The following is a 20,693-nucleotide window of genomic DNA, read 5'->3' as shown; positions in this document are numbered from 1 at the left end:
ACTTGTGTTACTATCATGGCCATAATAGCAGGACCATGAACTAATTCAAAATAATATGCTGTGTTTAGGCTAAAAATCTTTTTTTAATTGAGTAACTCTGAACAAGCAGGTTTTTTAACTGAGCGCTGATAACCAGTCGGGTGGTCCCTCTCCTCTTCCACTTTGCCATAGTCGGATCATGTTCATATGTGGTTTCTTCTTTGCACGATAGAGCTTTAACCTGCATTTGTGGATGTACGGTAAACTGTGTTCAGAGATAATTATTTCTGAAAGTGTTCCTGAGCCCATGCAGTGATTTCCAGGACAGAATCAGGTCTGCTTTTAATGCAGTGCTACCTGAGGGCCAGAAGTTCACAGGTAACCAGTACTGACTTTTCGCAATGTCACCTGCACAAAGAGATGTCTCCAGATTCTTGGAATCTTTCGATAATTTATAACACAATTAGTAGAAACATTTGTTGACAGACTGACGGACCTTTGCCATCTTTACTTCTCAGAGACTCTGCCCCTTTAAGGTGCTCTCTTTATACCTAATCATGTTACTGACCTGTTGCCAATGAACCTAATCAGTTTCAACATGATTCCTCAGCTGTTTCTTTCCAGGCTTTTTTGAGACGTGTTACTGCCATCAAATTCAAGATTACCTTAAGATTTTCCATACACTGTTCATCCTATTCAGGGTACGGGGATACATGCCTGACCACTCACTCCAAGGGTCAATTCAGGATCTGATATTTTACATAAAATGTGTCACTTTCAACACTTTTTATGGGTTTCTTTGTGAATGAAATATGGGTTTATAGGTTGCAAATAATTGCATTTTGGTTTTAATTTTACATTTCTCACCACATCCTATCATTTTTGAGAATTGCTGTGATACATTTACTCTCATTCTCTGTCATTGTAGACTATATGAACCCAAGGGATGAAGAGTTTCAGGTGTTATGTCCCATTATTTTCTGCAAGTAGACCATCAGTTTGAAATAACATAATTATTTTTTTTATCTCATTCCCAGCCCCCTATTGCTACTGTCTCAGTCTTTTTTAAACATGTTTTTCTGGCCTGACGTGTAAAAATGTATATTTCTAAAGGTTTATTGTATCAGAATCATTGTATTTTCTAAATTACAATTGAACTTTCCATACCATCCAAACTTTTTCTGATTAGGGCTTGCAGCTAAAGAATTTAAGAGTAATGAGCTTAACATAAATAAATAAAGAATGTGGCAGTTTTTATTGAGTACATGGCATCCTTACAAAACTCAGAAGTCCAGACAAAATTTCATGTGCAAGAGACACTCGGACAGCACAACATTTATAGCAAAAATGAAAGCTTCTCCTTTCCTGAACTGTTTTTGAAAGTAACTAAATGACCAGGTGAGACATGAGAAATGAAAATGAGAAATACTCTCATCTGAACATACTCAGGCTCAGCAAACTGGAAATACATCCGACATGTTTCAAGCATGTATGATGAAAGATTGTTGAGAAAGGAAAATAGCAAGGCCATGCACTAATTTACTAGTGAGAAATAGGAAAATAATTCTTCAAAACTGAATATCAAGATCTATATATCAGACTGATGTGTGAGTTTTGAACAAATTATATCCAATGTTTGTCTTCTGTTTATTGAAAAAGATGACTTGTGGATTCACAATGAGCTGAGTGATGCAACCTTTTAAAGGAGACTGAAAAGGGACCATGTCTTTCAAATACATCAACAAAAACAGAAATAAAAACAAAACAACATAATATGTACATAAAACAATTCAGACTTTATGAACAGCAGGAGTTATTTTCTTGAACTCAGGGTGAAGGAAAAGTTCCACAAAACAAAAGCAGTTATGTATTTCTAGCTGTATGACAAACAAAAATATGCACACATTCAAATATCACTTAAACTTTTATGTACAAATCCAGTCCTGTCAAATAATCATTCACAAAAAAAAAAAAAAAAAAAAAAAATCATTCAGCTCAAGTGTTTTCACCCAGACACACATTCAGAGGGTTTGAGAGCTTTGAGGTCTGCATTTAGTGAAATATAAAAGTGAAAATGCGAAAGAAAAATGTCCAAAACTGTTGTGGGTCAGGATTCTGGCAGCTGGTTGGGCGCTCCGTTGCGAGTGCGGAGCTGAGACTGAGCGATGTCAGCTAACGCGTTCTGAATCTTCTCCAACAGCATATCACCGCGGTAAACCACCTCCTCCAGGCGAGCAGCTGCTTCATGGTTCTCCTCCTCCAGCTGCCGCAGACTCGCCGCCTGATGAAACCAAGAGTTAAACTCAGGTTAAAAAATGCCACATGAAATTGAAACTGCACAGTTAAATAACTCACTATACAACACTTCTGATTTTGAAACAGTTCCATCTGAGCCTCTGAGGAGACTATGTGTGATTCAGGGGTATGCAGACTTATCTCTCATCTTATAACTTCTTTGTCACATTGGCTGCTGCAGGTCAGGAGGAAAAGCGATAATCTGCCAAATTGGAAGGCCAGTGGTTTGATCCCTGAATTCCCTGGACCGCAGGCCTCTGATGTGTCCACTGGTGTGTTAATGTGTGAGACAGCACTGCAGAGTATGCAACACTGTAGAGTAAATGTCTGAATGTGGCTTGTTGTGTAAAAGCTCTTTAAGAGGTCAGTTAGTCTTAAAAAAGACTATTTAGTACAGCTTAAAAATCTTGCATTTGTAGAAACTAGCTGCATAGTTTAGAAATCTGTCTTTGGCCAGTGTTACATCAACCTTTCCCCTATGAATACCCAAATTCAACAAATTGTCAAGGATCATGCATGAAAGCAACCAAGGCCTGCCAGGTTGCACTGTGGCCACCAGAGCACATTTGAACATTAAAGCCTTTTCAGACTCTTTAAAGGAGATCTGCTTTGTTTACGTTTCAGTTGCTAATGTCAGTTAGTTTTAATGATAAGATCTGCTGCGTATTGGCTACTCTTAAAGTTTGTATTTCTCATGGCGGAGGGCAGTGCACTCACTGACTAACAATCAGAAATTTCCAACTTCCGACTGGGGGAAAAAAGGAAATAACTCCCATTAGAAGGTGGATTTCCTTGTGTGAATATAAAACATTTTGCTCAAACTCCTTAAGAGTCTCCTTTAAGGACATTTTTCTTAAGAAAGCACCTAGTGAAACACAGCAACTTCAGGCTGCCCGCTCCCACAGCGGAGAGAAAGAAGAGCTTGTGCTGCTGTGAGCTTGCTCCAAATATAGCGACAGCCAATTTCACCAGCAGAAGTTGCAACGAACATATCTGCCGTCTCTTCTGTAAGTGCAGCAGCCCGACTCCTGACGTGAATGTGAGTGAGACAGGAAATATGAAGACATTCTGTTGCTTTGTGTAATGTGAACAGAAATATCACAAAACACATAAGGATAATAAAGCAAAAAAGTATATTTGTATAATAAAATGAAGCAAATGGAATATAAAAAATGATATAATGATACTATCTTTTTTGTTTTACACAGACATTTTGCAGAATCTGTAGACTTCAGTCAATAGCTGTTTTCACACTGAGATCCGCTACCATCGCGGGTCCAAATTGCCACTTAATCGCGCGTCGAGCAATGTGAAAGCTTGGCGTATTAGGTGATCCGTGCCGCCTGAAGCCGAGTTCCGGGGGCGTTGCCTAGTGGCAGAGCGTCACACGAAACACATAAAATGCTGGGCTTGTACAATGACGTAGGCACAACCCATGCGTCGGAGGTAGGCCTAAATACACCTGTCTGCATCAAAATTTTCAAACCAACGATGGCGGGACACCTTGAGGACTTGTCATCTTTCTCGCCAGCCCTTCCAGCAGCTACCTGTCCATCCTGTCTTTTAAACTCCTCACGTCACGCCACGCCCACGTCCATCCCGCGTCAATTGCTTTCACATCAAATTTGGCTCGGCAAAAAGACTAGGGTCCGACGCGGGTCGAATGGTGAATAGAGTTGACACCCCAGCCCGGATTGTCAGTGTAAAAGGAACACTAAATTCGCAAATTAAACGCGGGTTCTTCCTCAGTGTGAAAGGGGCAAGAAGACTCTGACCAAAGTGCTCAAACATACTTGGGACGTGACACGCTGGATTTATTCTGATCCTGCTATCCGGATAATCATTCCACAAATATATAAACCACACACTCATATGACCTGCATTATTTTTTTTTTTACCCAGTTATCCTTAGAGGCTTGTTTATGCTTGATCTCAAATATTCTTCTATTACCAGGAGACAGCAGTCCTTATCTTCCACAACAAATAGGCTACTTATAGGTAGCTTATTTAAAGAAAATAAATAAATAAATAAATGAATAAATAAATAAATACAATTAGAAAAATTTACACAAACTGATGAAAGTTTGTATTCCAATGAGCTGAGATATTTTTCCCTTCCATGTTCTTCACAACAACTGCACAAGCGTTCAGCCAGCTCCCCCTGCTGTCTGAAACCAGAAATGCAAACAAGGCTTCTTATTTTGTGTGTGTGTTTGGGCATCGGCATGGAATCTTTTCATGAAATGCAAGAGTGAACTTGAATGTGTTGACCTGCAGAGCTGCTGTTGACTCCTCACTGGGCAGAGAGTCGATTAGTACATCCACATCTTTGGCTGTCCTGGCGATAAGAGCTGCAAACAGTTGGGCGTATTCTGGACAAAGATCAAGAGATATATAGCACTGCAGTTAATTTAGGTGGGACTGGGAGCTAACGTCAAAGCTAAAGCCACACAAAGGCAACCTCATGATGAAAAGTCCCTTATGATGAGGTGAAGTTAACCCTTCACACTTTCCTTTAGCTTTGCTTTTAAATGGCATAAGGATTTATGACAGGAAAGGCAACGTCCCTTTTCGTCTTTTAAATTGAAATTAAGTCTTTATTCAATGCCATCTTACCTTTACAAATAAATGGATAATCAAATTTATTGAATCTTATAGGCTAAAATATATTTAATTAAATCCCCTGATGAGATCTGATTCATTAGTGATATCAGTCTGTGTCTTCTTAATAGTTTATCTACATTTATCATATATTTTTTAATTAACTGTCCGTGTATGCTTACTGTTAATTTTAATGAATACTTTTGTAAATTTGACAGCCATTTTGCTCTCTCTATGCTTTGAAAACTTATTTTCCTTTAGTATTTCTTACAAGTTGGAAGTTAAATAAAGTGCATTTAAAAATAATAATAAAAAATAAAATAAAAAACAGACCTTCCGTTGGGTTTGCTGGCTGATCCTTGTTGATAGCCGTCTGGATGTTACTGAAGGATGCAGGTGGAGCACATTGTTGCAGAACGCCGATGGCATTACAAAACTGATCAGCAAGCTGGACACACGAAGCAAACAGTGACATATCAGTAACCTGGCTGATAACGTTACCGTCTGCCACAAAGTTGCGGCAAATAACTCCGTATCACCAAAGCTTTCATATAGTCTCTGGCACCACTTTGACATTCCTACGTCATAACATGGTAATACATGCAATAAATGTCTCTGCATCCAACGAGAATTTAAGCAGAGATTCAATGCACCTGGTCTTCAGCTAACATAGCTAGTTAGCCCTGTTAGCTACACAGCAATCAACAATGTTAATAATAGGGGTACTGCTGCTTCTATTAACTTGAGTGTAGCTCCAGCCTTTACGATAAATAACCAGAAATCCACTCTTTTACGTCTTACTCTGTTTAATTTCGTTTAAAACTTCAAAAGTTGCCTCACCGAATTGACAGCGTCTTGAAGTTGGGTTAGCCGGTCCGCCATCTTTCCTGTAATTGTAGTAAATCCCGCTGTCGAAGTCGCGAGAGTTTAAGTTTAAAGTCTCGCGGAACTGTGAACGGTCTTTGGAAGCTGTGAGTTAGCGTTAGCAGTTCATTTAGTCACCTCAAGACTGACTTCATAACTGAAGGGAACAGTGTTTAAATCAATGTTTTCATACCTGATTACCTTTCCTTGCGTGTTTAAAAAGAACGGAGCTGCATCAGGAGCCTCTAACTAGGGACCAATGTTAGCCAGTGGCTAATATTAGCGACCAAACAACAGGAAGTTGGAGGCTGGCTAAATTCCAATGTCTTGCACTTTGAACTCTCCAGGTACGACAGATTATTCTTTCTTTAGTCTTTACCTCGTTTAAACCTCGTTGAACTGTTTTGGATGACTGTCGATTGTACGAAATCGTTTGTGTTATAAGCCCATAATTAGATTTGCATGGCAGCTTGACTGTGATGAGTAAGCTAATAAGATAGCAGAGGCATGTCTGTGTTGCTGAAATAATATCAATGATCTGAATCAGGTTGTTTGTCATTTATATAGATAAATAAAGTAATTGATTGATATCTGACATATCTGTAACTAAGTTAATCTCTCACAATTAGTTTGGTAATGTTAGTTTGAGCGAATTAGCTAACACTGCAGCTGTCATCCAAGGTATGGTGATGTAGAGGGTAAGGTTAGCAGCAAGTCTTCAGTCTCTGATTTCTTCTTCTTGATGTCTTCACTTATTAGAAAGTGGTGTGACAAATGACTTAAGGTGACATAATGTTGTGTGCCAAGTTAAATATATTAGCTCAGATAAAATCAGGATTCAAGTCCAAAAGTAAGAGTAAATTAGGGTAACCCTCATAGATCATTTGGCAGAGGTTGTCTTTAAAAACCTTGCTCAGTCTTCTACAATAAGATATTATGTAGTGCACTTGTAGTTTGTACTAACTGACTTGTATCTCCTCAGGTATGAACTGTAGTTTAGAAAAGGTCCTGGCAGATGCCAAATCATTAGTGGAAAGGCTTCGTAACCATGACAACGCTGCAGAGATGTTAATTGAACAGACAACATCTCTCAACAAGCGAGTGGAGTCTATGAAGCAGGTGGGCTTTTACATGAATTAGGTTCACTTTGTAAAAAAAAAAAAAAAAGAATTGTTACTAACTTATTTAAATAAGGGATGATTTAAAGGATAACAGGCTTTTTGGGTTAGGCTTTTTGTTTGTTCATTAAGAACTAGTGTTGTCATTTCCCGTTGGCAGTACCAGGAGGAGATTGATTCACTGAACCAGGTTGCACGGCATCGGCCTCGCTCCAGTCTGGTCCTGGGAATCCAGCAGGAAAACCGTCAGATCCGAGATCTCCAGCAGGAAAATAAAGGTTGGTAATTTGTCTTTTAATGTTCAGTCAATGGCGGTTCATTCTTGGTCCAGGACACTTTGTTCACATTCATTTAGTAGTCTGAGCAGCATGTGTCCTGGTCCACCTATTGATCTGACGTGACTCCACACAAGCAGCTGACTTTTTTCTGGATATTTTCTTGTTATCCTGGTTTCTTGAAAAATGATATGCTATAAAAATAAATAGCATCAACTCATTCATGCTGAATCATTCACAGAAAACCTTGAGCTGGTATTTCATGTTGATTTCTGCAGAGTAAACCAAGCAGCTGTAGTCATGATATTGAAAAATGTTTTGCATCAGTCAAATCATAAGATCCTCAGTTTTGTCACAATGTTACATTTGCACCTGCTTAAACAAGAAAAAGTTGTGTTGAAGCTGTGAAAGCTGACTGTCCCCTGATGAGCTGTCAGACTTTAAAACTGAGCTCTGTAAAATGACTAATTATTTTATGCTCCTTCTCTCATCTCACATCTGTTACATAACCGATCTTTTTGAAATTCTTGGAAATAATTCCCCGATAACTCAGTGACTCTGAAACATGTTCATGTCTGTATAATGATGGCGTTGAGTTGTTGAATATATTTGTGATTTTTACAGAAACCTCACTGTTCATTGCACCTCAACAAGCTGTCGTCTTGTTGAGGTGCATTTCAACCAACAGCACCCAGAACTTACACAGCCCTGGACTGAATTTTTTTCTTTCCTTTGAGCTAAAAAAATTAATTTAGTCCAGGGTCTGTTGCATTTCCATTTAGATCGAAGGTTCGGGGTAGATTTGATGGGTAAGTCCTCGGAAGTGTGTTGCTACAACACGACAGTGCTCGGTGGAGGTTCGGCATGACCAAGCTGAGGAAGTCCGCTTCAGCGGTATTTTCTCAAAATCTTGTGTTTTTACAGGTTTTTAACCGGTAAAACTGATAACTGGTTTTATTCTTCTAAATCAAATTCTGTTGTCATCACAACTGCTATTATCCGCCGTGGAGACAGCAGTTCTCTGCTAACCAGAACAACCCTGCAAACGAGGAAATTTGCTTCCACGTTTCTACAGTGCTCTGTTCGTTTTTAACTTGAGGTTTAAGACTTAACCGCCACCAAACAATCAGCGCAGCTTGTGGTGCGCTGTGTCTACCTAGCTGTTTGAAGCTGCGTGAATGTATGAGTTGGAATGAATGAGCGCTATTTTTTTGTTTGTTTTGTTTTTTTAAAAGTAAATAGAAAAAAAAACACGTTTGCTCTTTCTGCAGAGCTCCGGACATCGTTAGAGGAACACCAGTCTGCGTTAGAGCTCATCATGACCAAATACAGGGAGCAGGTGTTTAGGCTTCTCATGACCAGCAAGAGGGATGACCCGGCCATCGTCACCCAGCTGAAGGAGCAGCACACCACGGTCAGTTAGGCCCATTTCCATTCCTTTAAATGCGTCTCCAACATTTCCTTTTGAGCTGAAACTGAATTAAGCTCATCGGTTACACACGATTCTTTAGATCGTTTAAAGAAACTTAATTGAATAAAAACACCACGAGGGAAACAGGTTTTCCACATAACCTTTCACACTCACCAAAGGTGTGTTTCCTTTCACTGATTTTGTAGGAAATGCAAGCACACATAGACAAAATCAATGAGATGGCCTCTGTGATGAGGAAGGCCATAGAGGTGGACGAGGGGCGGATATGCGAAGACGAGGAGAGGATCAAACAGTTGGAGGTAAAAGGAGTAATGAAACTCTGTTACACCAAGGGTTGTTGGGGCAAATTTTGTTTTCAATTATAATTTTTTTTTACAGAAAAACTTCTGTTTTATGTCATAACTCAAAGCGATCTGTCTTCTCTATAAAGTGAACATATTCAAAGGGCTGAATGTCCTAGAATGTTGCCGCTGCCTGCTGCAGTAGCTCTGGACATCTTGTGTCTTTCTTTGCATCTTCTTGAGATTTTCTCTTTTTTTTTTTTTTTTTTTTTTTTTCTTTTTTTTCAAATGGTTTCCATGCTGGTTTCGATGCTGTGAAGCCGGAGTGATTCGTGCAATTCTGGCAATTTTTAAAATCTGTTATCATTCATAACCATTGTAAATGGGGAAGTTGCTTGCATGCTGATGTTGATTAAGCTTTCCAAAGCCTAAATAATGCCTGGGGTGAAACCCAAAATTCAGCTGGTTGAAGAGGAGGTGTTGTGGATGGAGACCAGGAACAAAATGGAGATAAAGGAGGAGGAAGTTTAAACCATCTCTTCCTTTGATCATCACGGGAAGTGTGAGATCACTGGCAGATAAAATGGAGGACCTTGGAGAGCTGGGATGCATGAACAACTCAAAAGCCTCTCTACTCGGCGTTGGGACTATATGGACAGATAAAGACAGCAGATAGAAAAGTAACAATGAAGGAGGAAGAATTGTTGTACTTGTTGGCAGTGGACTTTGTAGTCATGGCCATGTTACTGGTAAGGAGCTTCTCTGGACCCCAGATGCTGCTGGGTGTGAGTTCCTGTCTACGTTGTTTAGGGAGAGAATTCACCTGTGTTACCTGTCGACACTATGACGTCATCGAAGTTGTTGCTAAGCAACCAAACGACACCCAAATCCACCGATGCCTTTCTCTGAAGATTTCCACCACACCTTCCTCTCTGCTACACTGCAACATTCTGCATTTTTAACAGATGATTTGTATCTTATTTTGTTCTCTATCTCGCCTGGAAGGAAAGTGAATTGCTGCCCTCCTCTTGTAACTGTAGTCTTTGATTGTTCTTTGAAAAAAGGACGAGACTTATAAATATAATCTCCGACTTGTACTACAAAAGTTTGGACCAGTTAAAAGAGCAATAAAAAAGTTTACAAATTTTCATTAATAACGAATTCAAATTCAAAATGCACTCACCAAAACATCATAGAATAATCAATAGCAACACTGTATTCAGTGAACTAACTACATAAAGAATTAAATTCAGTCATTAGTCACAATAGGAGAAAAAAAAGTAGAGTATCTGTTGCTGGCAGAAATGACGACCAGTAATATCTCTCCAGGAGGAGCACAAAAGTCTGACCTCCAGCAGAGCAGTGTTGACACTAGCGGCTGACTTTTGAGATGAATCCTTGCTTGGTTTGAGAAGACGGTGACTGCCCCCAGAACTGCCCCAGTTCTTCTTCTCTGAGCTACAGAGAGATAGTGGTCCATGATGATGGTGACTTGGATCCAAGCACAGCAGCACCTGATTTTATTCTCATCTCAAAGCTGGAAAAAAAAACAAATCATTGTTGTAACTTCTATTGCTGCCTTGGCATTGGTCATTGTAAAGGAAAATTCCTGTCGGCAGGAATGACCCCCTGTTGCAGTGGAGCTGAAGAAGCCTCTGACTGAACAATCTTTGTTGTGTGGAGGGTGTGCTCCATTGTCTGTTATGTTGAGCAGCTTTTGCAGCATTCTTGTTTGTACAATCATCTCTAGGGGCTCCAGGGCAGTCCTCAGCACAGAGATGGCCTTCTTTATCGGTTGTTCAGTTTAAGTCTCTGGCTCTGATGCTGCTGCTCCAAAAGATCTTTTAGCTTGTGTATATATACAGTATTTATCTTTTTTTATCTTCTACTTTATATTTTATTTCATGTTTATTGCTGTTTGCACCAGGGATAAGAGGGAAACGCTATTTCAAATCTCTGTTTGTCCTGTACATATGACAGCATTGATAATAAAGTTGACTTGACTTGAAAGTGCACCGTCCACCACAGACTTATAGAAATTAAACATTGGTCTGCACACTTTGAAACCTGTTCTGTTCTGTCCCTTCATGTAGACGGGCCTTCATGTTTCATTTCCAGTTCAGTCTATTGTTCCACCTCTTCTCCCTGGGTGGAAGTGGTTTTTGGATTTTTTCCTACATCTGCAGTCATCTCCCTTGTGAACCACATGTTGTAGTTGTTCCCTTATCATAAAGTTGGCATTATTTCAGCAACTTTAGTGGTAATTTGATTTCAAATAATAATTTTTTTTTAAAGAAAGTATGTTTGTTTTTGTATTTCAGCTGGAGAACAGTGGACTCAGAGAGCTGCTTGGAATCAGTCGCGAGGCGTTTCTGGTTTTGAAGAGAGACGAGCCATCGGAGAGCACGTCGCTGTCGCCACTGCTGACCAGCGCCGACGTTAGCCTACGAAAGAATTAGAGCCTGACCCTACCCCTACCGTGTACGGCCTGTTGCCACATACCAACTTCACCTTTCAGCTCATAGACTCTTCAGGCGAAGTCTTCGACACCGTGCTGCTCCAGAGATACGTTCCCAACTTGTGGTTAAAGCAATCCTCCCCCTTCCCCATCCCAGCTTCTCATGATTTTGTTAGTATTTCTGTGATGTTGGCTTATTTTGCCAGTGTGTATGAGCATGTGGTGCCTGTGTGGTTTTAAAGTTTTGAATGAGTGAAAGAAGGACTTGAGTTAAAATAAATCTGTCTCTGCAGAGTTCATCTGGCATTCATTTCACTTTGAAATCTCACACATAGAATGCACTCTCAAGTTTCTGGTTCTGTTTTGGTGGCTGTTTCTCACTTTCACAACTATTGTTATTGTTGCATTTTGTATATGAACAGCTTCAAAACGGGAATGGAAACGTACGAAACCTGCTCTCAACAGCCAGCTACCTCTTTCAGTGAAAATGGTGGAAGAAGTGTTCAGGAACTTTGTGTGAAAATGAGTAAAACTGCTGTGAAAATATTCTCCTTTTTACAGCATTTGAAATGCTACAAATGTAAAATTCTGATAAAGATATTTGAAAATATTAATAGTGGGAAGTGCTTTGAGTAAAAAGTTGTCTGCAAATGTTAAAAAAAAATATAGCTGCAAGCAGCGATATGGGGGTCCTAGCAGAATGGCACAATAGGCAAGGCTTGGGCTGCTCAGGAAGGGGCCATGAGTCCATGCACCAAGTTTGGCATCGATACATCAATGCATCGCAGAGATACGGCCAAATGTCCCATTTGTGCGTCGGCGTAGAGTTTGATTGGCTGTCGCGGTTAAACGGAAGTGAAGTAAATAAATCCACATGATAACTTATGTGCGGCTTGGTCTGAAGATTCTATGTGCCAAGTCCCGTGGAGATTGGACAATCTCAGTGGTCTGAAATGTTTTTTGAAGGTTTTCGATTAAATTCAAAATGGCGGAAAATCCAAGATGGCGTAGATTACGTCATGAGATGCGTTGACCTCGTCTGTATCCAGGGATTCCATTGGTACCTCATTTGTGACATTTGGACAAAGTGGTCCATAGATGCGAGCGAAAATGCATTTTGGCTACATATAGCGCCTCCTATAGGCCGAACGTCACCAAACTTCTTGGGCCTCTTACAGTCATAGTCTTGAGTCTGTGTTATAAGTTTGACGTCATAACATCAAATGGTTGCCAAAATATGGCCTCACTTCCGGTTTGGGGGCGTCAACCTCAAGTTTGATTGGCTTTTATGGAAAAACGGAAGCCTAATTTAAAAATTCCACACGATAACTTTTGTGCGGCTTGGACTTAAGAGTCTATGTGCCAAGTTTCGTGAAAATTGGACAATCTCTGACCTGAAATGCTTTTTTAAGCTTTTTTATTAAATTCAAAATGGCGGAAAATCTAGGCCTACGCAAATTGACGTTGGACTCGTCATGATCCAAGGATTCCAACGATGCCTCATTTATGAAATTTGGACCAAGTAGTCAAAAGTTATTAGGCTGAATGCACTTTGAACTTTGGCGTGTTGGTGGCGCTAGAGAGTACGCTCTTGGGCCATCAAAATTCTTGAGTTTGTGATTGGCACTTGGCTAATTACGTGTGCCAAATTTCACAACTTTCTCCCATTGCGTTCATGGGGCTGCCATAGACTTCAATTGCAGCGGAAACTGATCAATAATAATAATAGGAAAAGCTACTATCTCAATGGGTTCCTGCAGCTTTGCTGCTAGGACCCCCAACAAGGATGCTTTCTTTCAATTCTAAGGGTTTATTTATCAGGACAGGATAAATATATCTTCTGGCCCTTACCAGGGGGGGTATTCCTAGAAGCTGGCTTAGCGGAAAGCCTGGCTTATTTCGCTACTTCTGGCTAAATTTAGCGAGAGTTCAGTTCCATAAAGGTGGCTTATTTGAACGCCCGCTGAGTAACCATGGTAGTTTATGCTGCTGAACTAGCCTGGGGGGTATTCCTAGAAAGTAGCAAAAGAAAGCCAGGCTATAGCCGGTAAGCGTCGCTTGAACTAACGCCATCTCCCATTTAAGCCTCAAGTCGTTCCTCAAAGATATTTTAGCTGCATCTCGGTGGGGCTAATCCAAGCGAGGCTTACATAGCCTAGCTTAGTGCGAGTGCACGAGGAACGTAAGAAGCCCTGACGAGTGGATGGTGGAAAAACCGAGATCTGTGTGAAAACGAGAGCGAGAAGCGCTGTTATTTTTTCGGCAGCTGAACAAATAATGCTGATGGAGCTGTATGAGGATTTTAAAAGTGTCATCACCAGAAATGGTAATACAGCTGCGATCAATAATGCGAAGAAACGGCATGGCAAACAACTGCAGACAGACTAAACGCGTAAGTTCTGAAAGTTTCAATTGTTAGACATTTATTTTACTGTCCTCATGTATTTATGCTCTCCTCTTTGTGTTATAATGTGTTTACATAAAGCATGCTGAATTGTCTCTGTATGAGATGTACAGTACAAATATACTGGCCCTGCTCAGTTTATTAATAACCCAATAATCGACACGCATCATCATACTTTGTGACTATATTATCGTGAGTGTGTGACCCACATATTAATTCTTCACTGTTACATCTCAACAGGAGCAATCTTAACAGCCAAAAGCGTACCTGGCAGCAAGTGAAGGTAAAGTACAGGAAAATATTTCAGAGTGGTAAGTAGCCTTTGAAGAAATGTGTTTGTCCAATAAAGAGAGCACCAAACTAGATATGAACACAAGAAACTGAAAATAAAAAAGATCAAGCTAGAGATTATGAAACTGGAGAGGGATGAAGGAGAATTTCGTGTTGTGAACTGTATTTAATTCTGTTTTCTCTCCACAGCTTGAGAAACATGTAATAATAATTAAACAATTCAACACAACTTGAACTCAAATTTGTCATTATTGTACGGTTCATGCAAAGTGTTAGAAATGTGTTTTTTACATTTATATTCACAGTGGGGTGCCATGACCTAAACGTGTGGAAAGTTATAAATCATCTGTTTAAAAGAGAAACAAATAAAATCATTTAAATGAATTTAAAAACAAGCAACAGTCAAGATAAGTTCAAAGATAGCGTGCAGATTTCATGCATAGACACATGAGAAAAGAAATGTTTTAACCTGGATTTAAAAATGTCTACATTTGGTGAAAGTTTAATCTCCACTGGCAGTTTGTTCCACTTGTTTGCAGCATAACAGCTAAATGCTGCTTCTCCATGTTTAGTCTGGACTCTGGACTGGACCAGCTGACCTGAGTCCTTCGATCTAAGAGCTCTGCTAGCTTTATATTCTCTGAACATATCACAGATGTATTTTGGGCCTAAACCGTTCTGGGATTTGTAAACCATCAGCAGGCTTTTAAAATCTATTCTGTGACTGACTGGAAGCCAGAGTAAAGATTTTAAAACTGGTGTGATGTGTTCAGATCTCTTAGTCCGGGTTAAAACTCCAGCAGCAGCGTTCTGGATGAGCTGCAGATGTTTAATGCTCTTTTTGGGGGACTCAACGAAAAAAGACTTGAGCCTGAAAAGTTGTCCACAAGACAAAATGTATAAAATATGAAGCAGCCGCAGCCGCAGCCGCGGCCGCTGTATTTGGGCAGGATGGGCAGAGCCCCGCCTTCCACACCCCCAACCTTTCTTTTATAGATAAAATATAGATAATTATAAATTATAGATAAAATATTTATTTCAACTTCAATCACAGTGGGAATCGTATTACACCATATTGTGGCTTGTGACGGACTTTGCGAGTGGAATCTGTTTTTATTTTCGCTGAAATATAACCTACCTCCAGTGTGGCTGCTTAACGTTAGATCTATGGCCATTGGCCAGGGCAGATGCCTGGTCTGCTCTCAGCTAAGCCCGGCCCCGCCGAACTCTCGAGCACATTCTACCAATCAGAATCACTGTAGGCCCCTACGTAGCATAATATCATGTTACATTTAGCGCGCCTGTATAGATGCTATTGGGGCAGGTGTATGATCTGCCCTAGCCTGATTAACATAGACTTTCAAATCTCTTCGAGATTCTGGTCTGACCAAGACCATAACGAATACGATTCGAAATGGCCTGGTCAACCCGCCTCCCTCGGGTTGCTACTGGTTGTGGCCAGAAAAGGCTGTGCCTAAGCTTAAGCCAATCACACCACTCTTTCCTCTGACGTATGATTTAGCTACCAGCGGGGCTAACTGGTAGATTAAACTCTTACCAAAGCCAGTAGGGAGCAAGGCGAAAACGTCTTTCCTGTCAAGAAATGATTCAAGGGCTGTTCTTTGCTCGATTTTTAACGAGAATCTCCCGTCGAACACTTTCATTACAGCATCTACAGCAGTGTCAAAAGCTTGACGCTGCTCCATGTTGATATTGAATGAAGCGCTTCCGTGTACAATCCATGGGTTGAGTGGCAGTTCAACCACGTCACTACCTTGAACACGCCTCTACCCTGGGCCGTTGGCGCTGCACAAAGTTGATTGCTTCCCGACAAAGTGGGTGGAGTTCCCATTTTTTCGGGAACTCGAATCCACATGAATGAGCAGTTTGCCTGAGTAAGTGTAGCAGAGCCGAAGGTGTTGCGTCACTGCGAGGGCGGAGCCTGGGTAGATCTGCCCTGGACATGGAAAGGACTCAAAGAGTTTAAGAAATATATTACTCCGCCCATCTAGCCAGTGGGAACTTCAGTGCCGCCAAATTCCCCTACAAACTTGTTGGATAAAATGGATAACTATGTCGAATTTGATGATGGATACTGGCTGTTTAATCCGGATTCACGTTTGTGGTAGGTAAAGATTTTACTTTATAGTTGCTATCTTACAAAGTTTAAGTGATTGTGAACGAAGTCTTTGCAAAATGGGAAACTGGGAGTGATTTAATGAAATATCTTAGCTTGATGAGCAAAGCAATGTTGAGACAGTAAACAATGTGTTGACAGCTTCGTACATGTACAGTAGGTTACTTGTCTGTTAGCTTAGGTTTCCCCAAGACTAGCTAAAAACGTTGCTACACACTGTCCTGCCTACTGCTATATTACTCTGCACAAGCTCAGGAGCGAGTCAGTCTGATAGTAGGCTATAGTGAGTGAAGTTTTAAAGAGGAACTCCGGGGCATTTGAAGCGCATTTCCATTGCAAGAGGTTGTCAAATACTGATAGTAGGACACAGACAGGTGAAAATCTGCGCTCCCTGTGTGGAGATCGCGCTGTTCGCGCAGCCTGTCATGCGAGGCTAATACGTGGTGGCTAGGGGCAAGCGCTAACCCTTCCACGTAAAACAACAACTTGCACACTGCAGAAACGTCACACCACTTTATAAACCATCCGACAATAAAGTCACAAGCCTTACCATCAAAACCATATGCATGGTTCTCACATTACTGGCATGGGGACGTTACAAAACAACTTCATAAACAGCATGTCACTCACCGGTTAGTTGTACGCTCGCGCATGTGAAAGCCCAAAACAGTCAATGGACGATAATCACATATACAAAGCAATTATCTTCTCTAGAAAAACTGCGTTCAAGTATTTAAAACATTACAACAATATTACTGGGCATGTATTGTTGTAATGTTTTAAATAATAGCAGAAGGCTTGATGATACTCAGCTGTACTTATCTATAAAACCAGATGAACCCAATAGGTTGGTCAGACTACAAGCATGTCTTAAAGACATAAAGACCTGGATGACTCAGAACTGTCTGCTTCTAAATTCAGACAAAACTGAAGTCGTTATCTTTGGACCTGAGCGTTTCAGGGAGAAATTGTCTAGCTATATAGTTACTCTAGATGGTATTTCCTTGGCTTCTAGTTCTACAGTGAGGAACCTTGGAGTTATTTTTGACCAGAACTTATCATTTGACTCGCATATAAAACAGGTTTCTAGGACTGCCTTCTTTCACCTTCGTAATATTGTTAAAATCAGGAACATCTTGTCTCAGAGTGATGCAGAAAAACTAGTCCATGCATTTGTTACTTCAAGATTGGACAACTGTAATTCTTTATTATTGGGCTGTCCCACATATTCTCTGAAAAGCCTTCAGCTGATCCAAAATGCTGCAGCCAGAGTTTTGATGAGAACTAACAGGAGAGATCATATTTCTCCAGTTTTAGCTTCTCTTCATTGGCTCCCTGTTAAATTCAGAATAGAATTTAAGATTCTTCTCCTTACATATAAAGCTCTTAATGACCGAGCTCCATCATATCTTAAAGATCTCATTGTAAGATATTTTCCTAACAGAGCACTTCGTTCCCAAACTGCAGGTTTACTTGAGGTTCCCAGAGTTTCTAAAAGTAGAATGGGAGGCAGAGCCTTCAGTTATCAGGCCCCTCTATTGTTGAATAAGCTGCCAGTAAATGTCCGGGAAGCAGACACCCTTTCCACTTTTAAGACCAGGCTTAAAACTTTCCTTTTTTATAAAGCTTATAGTTAGGTCTGTTGAATCTGATAGTGTATCTGCTAGTGTGTCTTGTTCTGCCTCCACCTCTGGCACCCTCTATACTTTCATTACCCCCTACCCGAACCAGGGTTTGAATCCCATTCCCGCTTATCTTACCTCTTTTATTTCTCCCCCTACCCGAACCAGGGTTTGCATCCCCACCCTGCTGTGACTGGTGTGCAGTTGGTGAGAGGCTGAGGTAGCTTGTGGCTGTAAAAAGATGGTTGTTGTGGTGTGAGGAGCAGATCTATATAGGGAGTATAGGGAATTACTCACTGAGTCTGGTCCTTTATTTTATTATTTATTTTTTCGTTAGCACAAGTTTCTTGTGTTTACCTTGAATAGGGATGGCTCAGGTAATCCTGAAACATCCCATAGTTAAGCTGCTATAGGCCTAGACTGCTGGGGGGCCTCATCTGTCACGCCTTTCCTCACTTTACTCTCTTTATGTATATGTGATATTATTGTGGTCATTAACACGTGTTTCCCTTTTCCAACAGATATCCTTTGAATGGTGTTACAGTGCCGCCGCCGCTGCGGCCCCCCCCTCCCCTCCCCCTCCCCCCCTTTCTGTCTTCTCAAACCCCAGCTGGTCGAGGCGGATGGCCACCCTTCCTGAGTCTGGTTCTGCCAGAGGTTTCTTCCTGTTAAAAGGGAGTCGTTTCTCTCCACAGTCGCCTCAGGCACGCTCAGGCCAGGAGATTGGACCGAAAAACAAAAAGTTTTCAGTGCAATCTGTTGGTTTTCTTAGCTAGGAAATTGTTTTTGAATTGGCTCTATATGAACGAATTGGATTATTTTATGAAATATGATTATTGTTAATTAATTGAATTCCAATTGGCTTGAATTGGACTTACTATCTAAGTGCCTTGAGATGACATTTGTTGTATTTGGCGCTATATAAATAAAAATGAATTGAATTGAATTGAATCTGCCCCGCCTATTTTCCAGACCACGAGCCGCTACTGATATGAAGTATACTATTAATTTAAGATGGCTCTGTCAAAAGTCAGCCATGGTGCCTGAGAACTTTAAGCAATGAACCTGTATTTAATTTGGCCAAAGGTCATTTCTATCCGTGCCCTTGTTGTAGCATGTGCATGTGCATGCCCTTGTTCCTGGATCAGGATATGACGTGAGGAGGTACGGCCAGCATGCATAGCCTCTGTCCCCAAGCAGGACACCATTGAACTCTCCTGCAAAATAAGAGAAATGTTGGATGGATATACATGTGTTAAGACTTGGCAATTGGATGCAATATGTGCCTTATATGGCTATCTATAATAAAGTGTGACGACGAGCACTTTAAATTCCTTAAGATGAACTCTACACCTGACCTCTCATTAGATCACCAAAATTCTGCCTATGCTACACCTTACTTCAAAAGTACACTCCTTCAGGTAAGTAAAATTCTTGCGCCTTGTGCAAACCTCTGTGCCAGTGAGGATGCTCGGAAGTTCCTAGAATCATGAACTGACCCCGGCCATTTAGCCTCAATGTTGGAAATGAAATGACCTCCATCACAGATCATCTGTATGCTCGGAGGATATGAGTCAATGATGAGGTTCCACAGGGCATAAATGTAACATTGCTCAGCATTACTCAAAGGGGTTGATGTGGTATTTTTCAAAATGAGAAATCCAGTTCAGAGTCTATGGACAATTATCCCCAAGTGTACCTGTACATTTAGGATATGGAAAAATGTTCGGTTTACATAGTCAGCCTCCACGGGTCCAGCAGGGGCCTGGACAATGTGACAATGTTTAAATCCAGACTGAAAACAGTTCTATTTAGATGTGAATGTGACACCTGAAAGTATTTTATCTGCACTCTTCACTTTTAAATGAATTAATTAATGATTTTTTTGGTTTTTGGAATGATTTTATTGCCTTCTTGTGATTTTATGTAGCTGTAAAGCACATAGAATTGCCTTGTGTACGAATTGTGCTCTACAAATTGCCTTGCCTTGGATGCGTACATGGGCACAGTGTAGTGCACCGATGACATTAGGGAAGCCTGAGGGAGATAATGAACTTAATGCAAATACTTCAGCCAGTAGGTTGTTTTACATTATCGGCTACTGTAAATGTGGAGCAGCAGCCTGAAAGGACAGAGGTCATATTTTTAATATGGTAAGATGTTTTAATTCCTGCGTTTTATCTAATATCTTGTTTGTACAGTGTCCTTGACTGTTTTGAAAGGAGCTTTCAATAATTTGTATTATTAACATTATTACCTGTCCCCCATTTTTCTGAGTCTGGTCCTACGTGGGTGTAGATCGGATGTTTGTTAGGTATTGATTAGTTTTAATGAATACCATGTTCTCTCTCATTTAATTTCATGTTCAATACGTGTGTATAGTTGCGTTTCTTTAGTTGCACTGGCACCGACTGATTGATTTTTCGAGACAGTGAAAGTGGTGATATGATAACCACAGTTTTTTGCTTCGTTTTTTAGACAAGACATGAGTTGCGGGAGCGCAGAATTCTTGGTGAACATTTCTTTCCGGAGTCCGTTTCAGCCGGTCGGACATTTTTTGAGTTGCAGCTAAGCTAAGCTTCAACTTTAGCCTGCCCGGGACCAGGCTAGTTCAGCAGCATAAACTACCATGGTTACTCAGCGGGTGTTCAAATAAGCCACCTTTATGGAACGGAACTCTCGCTAAATTTAGCCAGAAGTAGCGAAATAAGCCAGGCTTTCCGCTAAGCCAGCTTCTAGGAATACCCCCCTGGTCTCGGGGCTGAAACAAGTGGTTGGATTAACAAACTTGACATATGCATTATGGGCAGCCCATGTCACTCAATACATTGATAATGAAATCGAAGAACGGGAACAAGAGGAAAAGGAATTAATTTCCTTGCAGGTACAATTGGCAAAATCACAACTGAAAGAAATAAGAGAAAAGGTAAATCATA

At 40.6% G+C, this 20,693-nt stretch overlaps 2 protein-coding genes across 2 annotated transcripts; one reads left to right on the top strand and one right to left on the bottom strand.

The window, feature by feature from the left end:
• Positions 1-1,211: 1,211 nt before the first annotated feature.
• On the bottom strand, positions 1,212-5,801 carry med21 (mediator complex subunit 21). The gene is made up of 4 exons (XM_075472195.1): positions 5,716-5,801; positions 5,209-5,323; positions 4,546-4,646; positions 1,212-2,260 (listed from the first exon to the last, which is right to left on the bottom strand). Exons 1-4 carry the CDS (start codon positions 5,755-5,757, stop codon positions 2,087-2,089), a joined length of 432 nt encoding a protein of 143 aa, XP_075328310.1. The 5' UTR covers positions 5,758-5,801; the 3' UTR covers positions 1,212-2,086.
• Positions 5,802-5,816: 15 nt separating this feature from the next.
• Positions 5,817-11,913, top strand: fgfr1op2 (FGFR1 oncogene partner 2). The gene is made up of 6 exons (XM_075472194.1): positions 5,817-6,086; positions 6,722-6,858; positions 7,018-7,135; positions 8,404-8,546; positions 8,750-8,863; positions 11,167-11,913. The coding sequence occupies exons 1-6, from the start codon at positions 6,062-6,064 to the stop codon at positions 11,302-11,304; spliced, it is 675 nt and encodes a 224-aa protein (XP_075328309.1). The 5' UTR covers positions 5,817-6,061; the 3' UTR covers positions 11,305-11,913.
• Positions 11,914-20,693: the final 8,780 nt, after the last annotated feature.

This window comes from Odontesthes bonariensis, chromosome 8 (genome assembly GCF_027942865.1).
Source record: "Odontesthes bonariensis isolate fOdoBon6 chromosome 8, fOdoBon6.hap1, whole genome shotgun sequence".
NCBI classification, from domain to species: domain Eukaryota; kingdom Metazoa; phylum Chordata; class Actinopteri; order Atheriniformes; family Atherinopsidae; genus Odontesthes; species Odontesthes bonariensis.
This window is presented reverse-complemented; position numbering and strand designations above follow the sequence as displayed.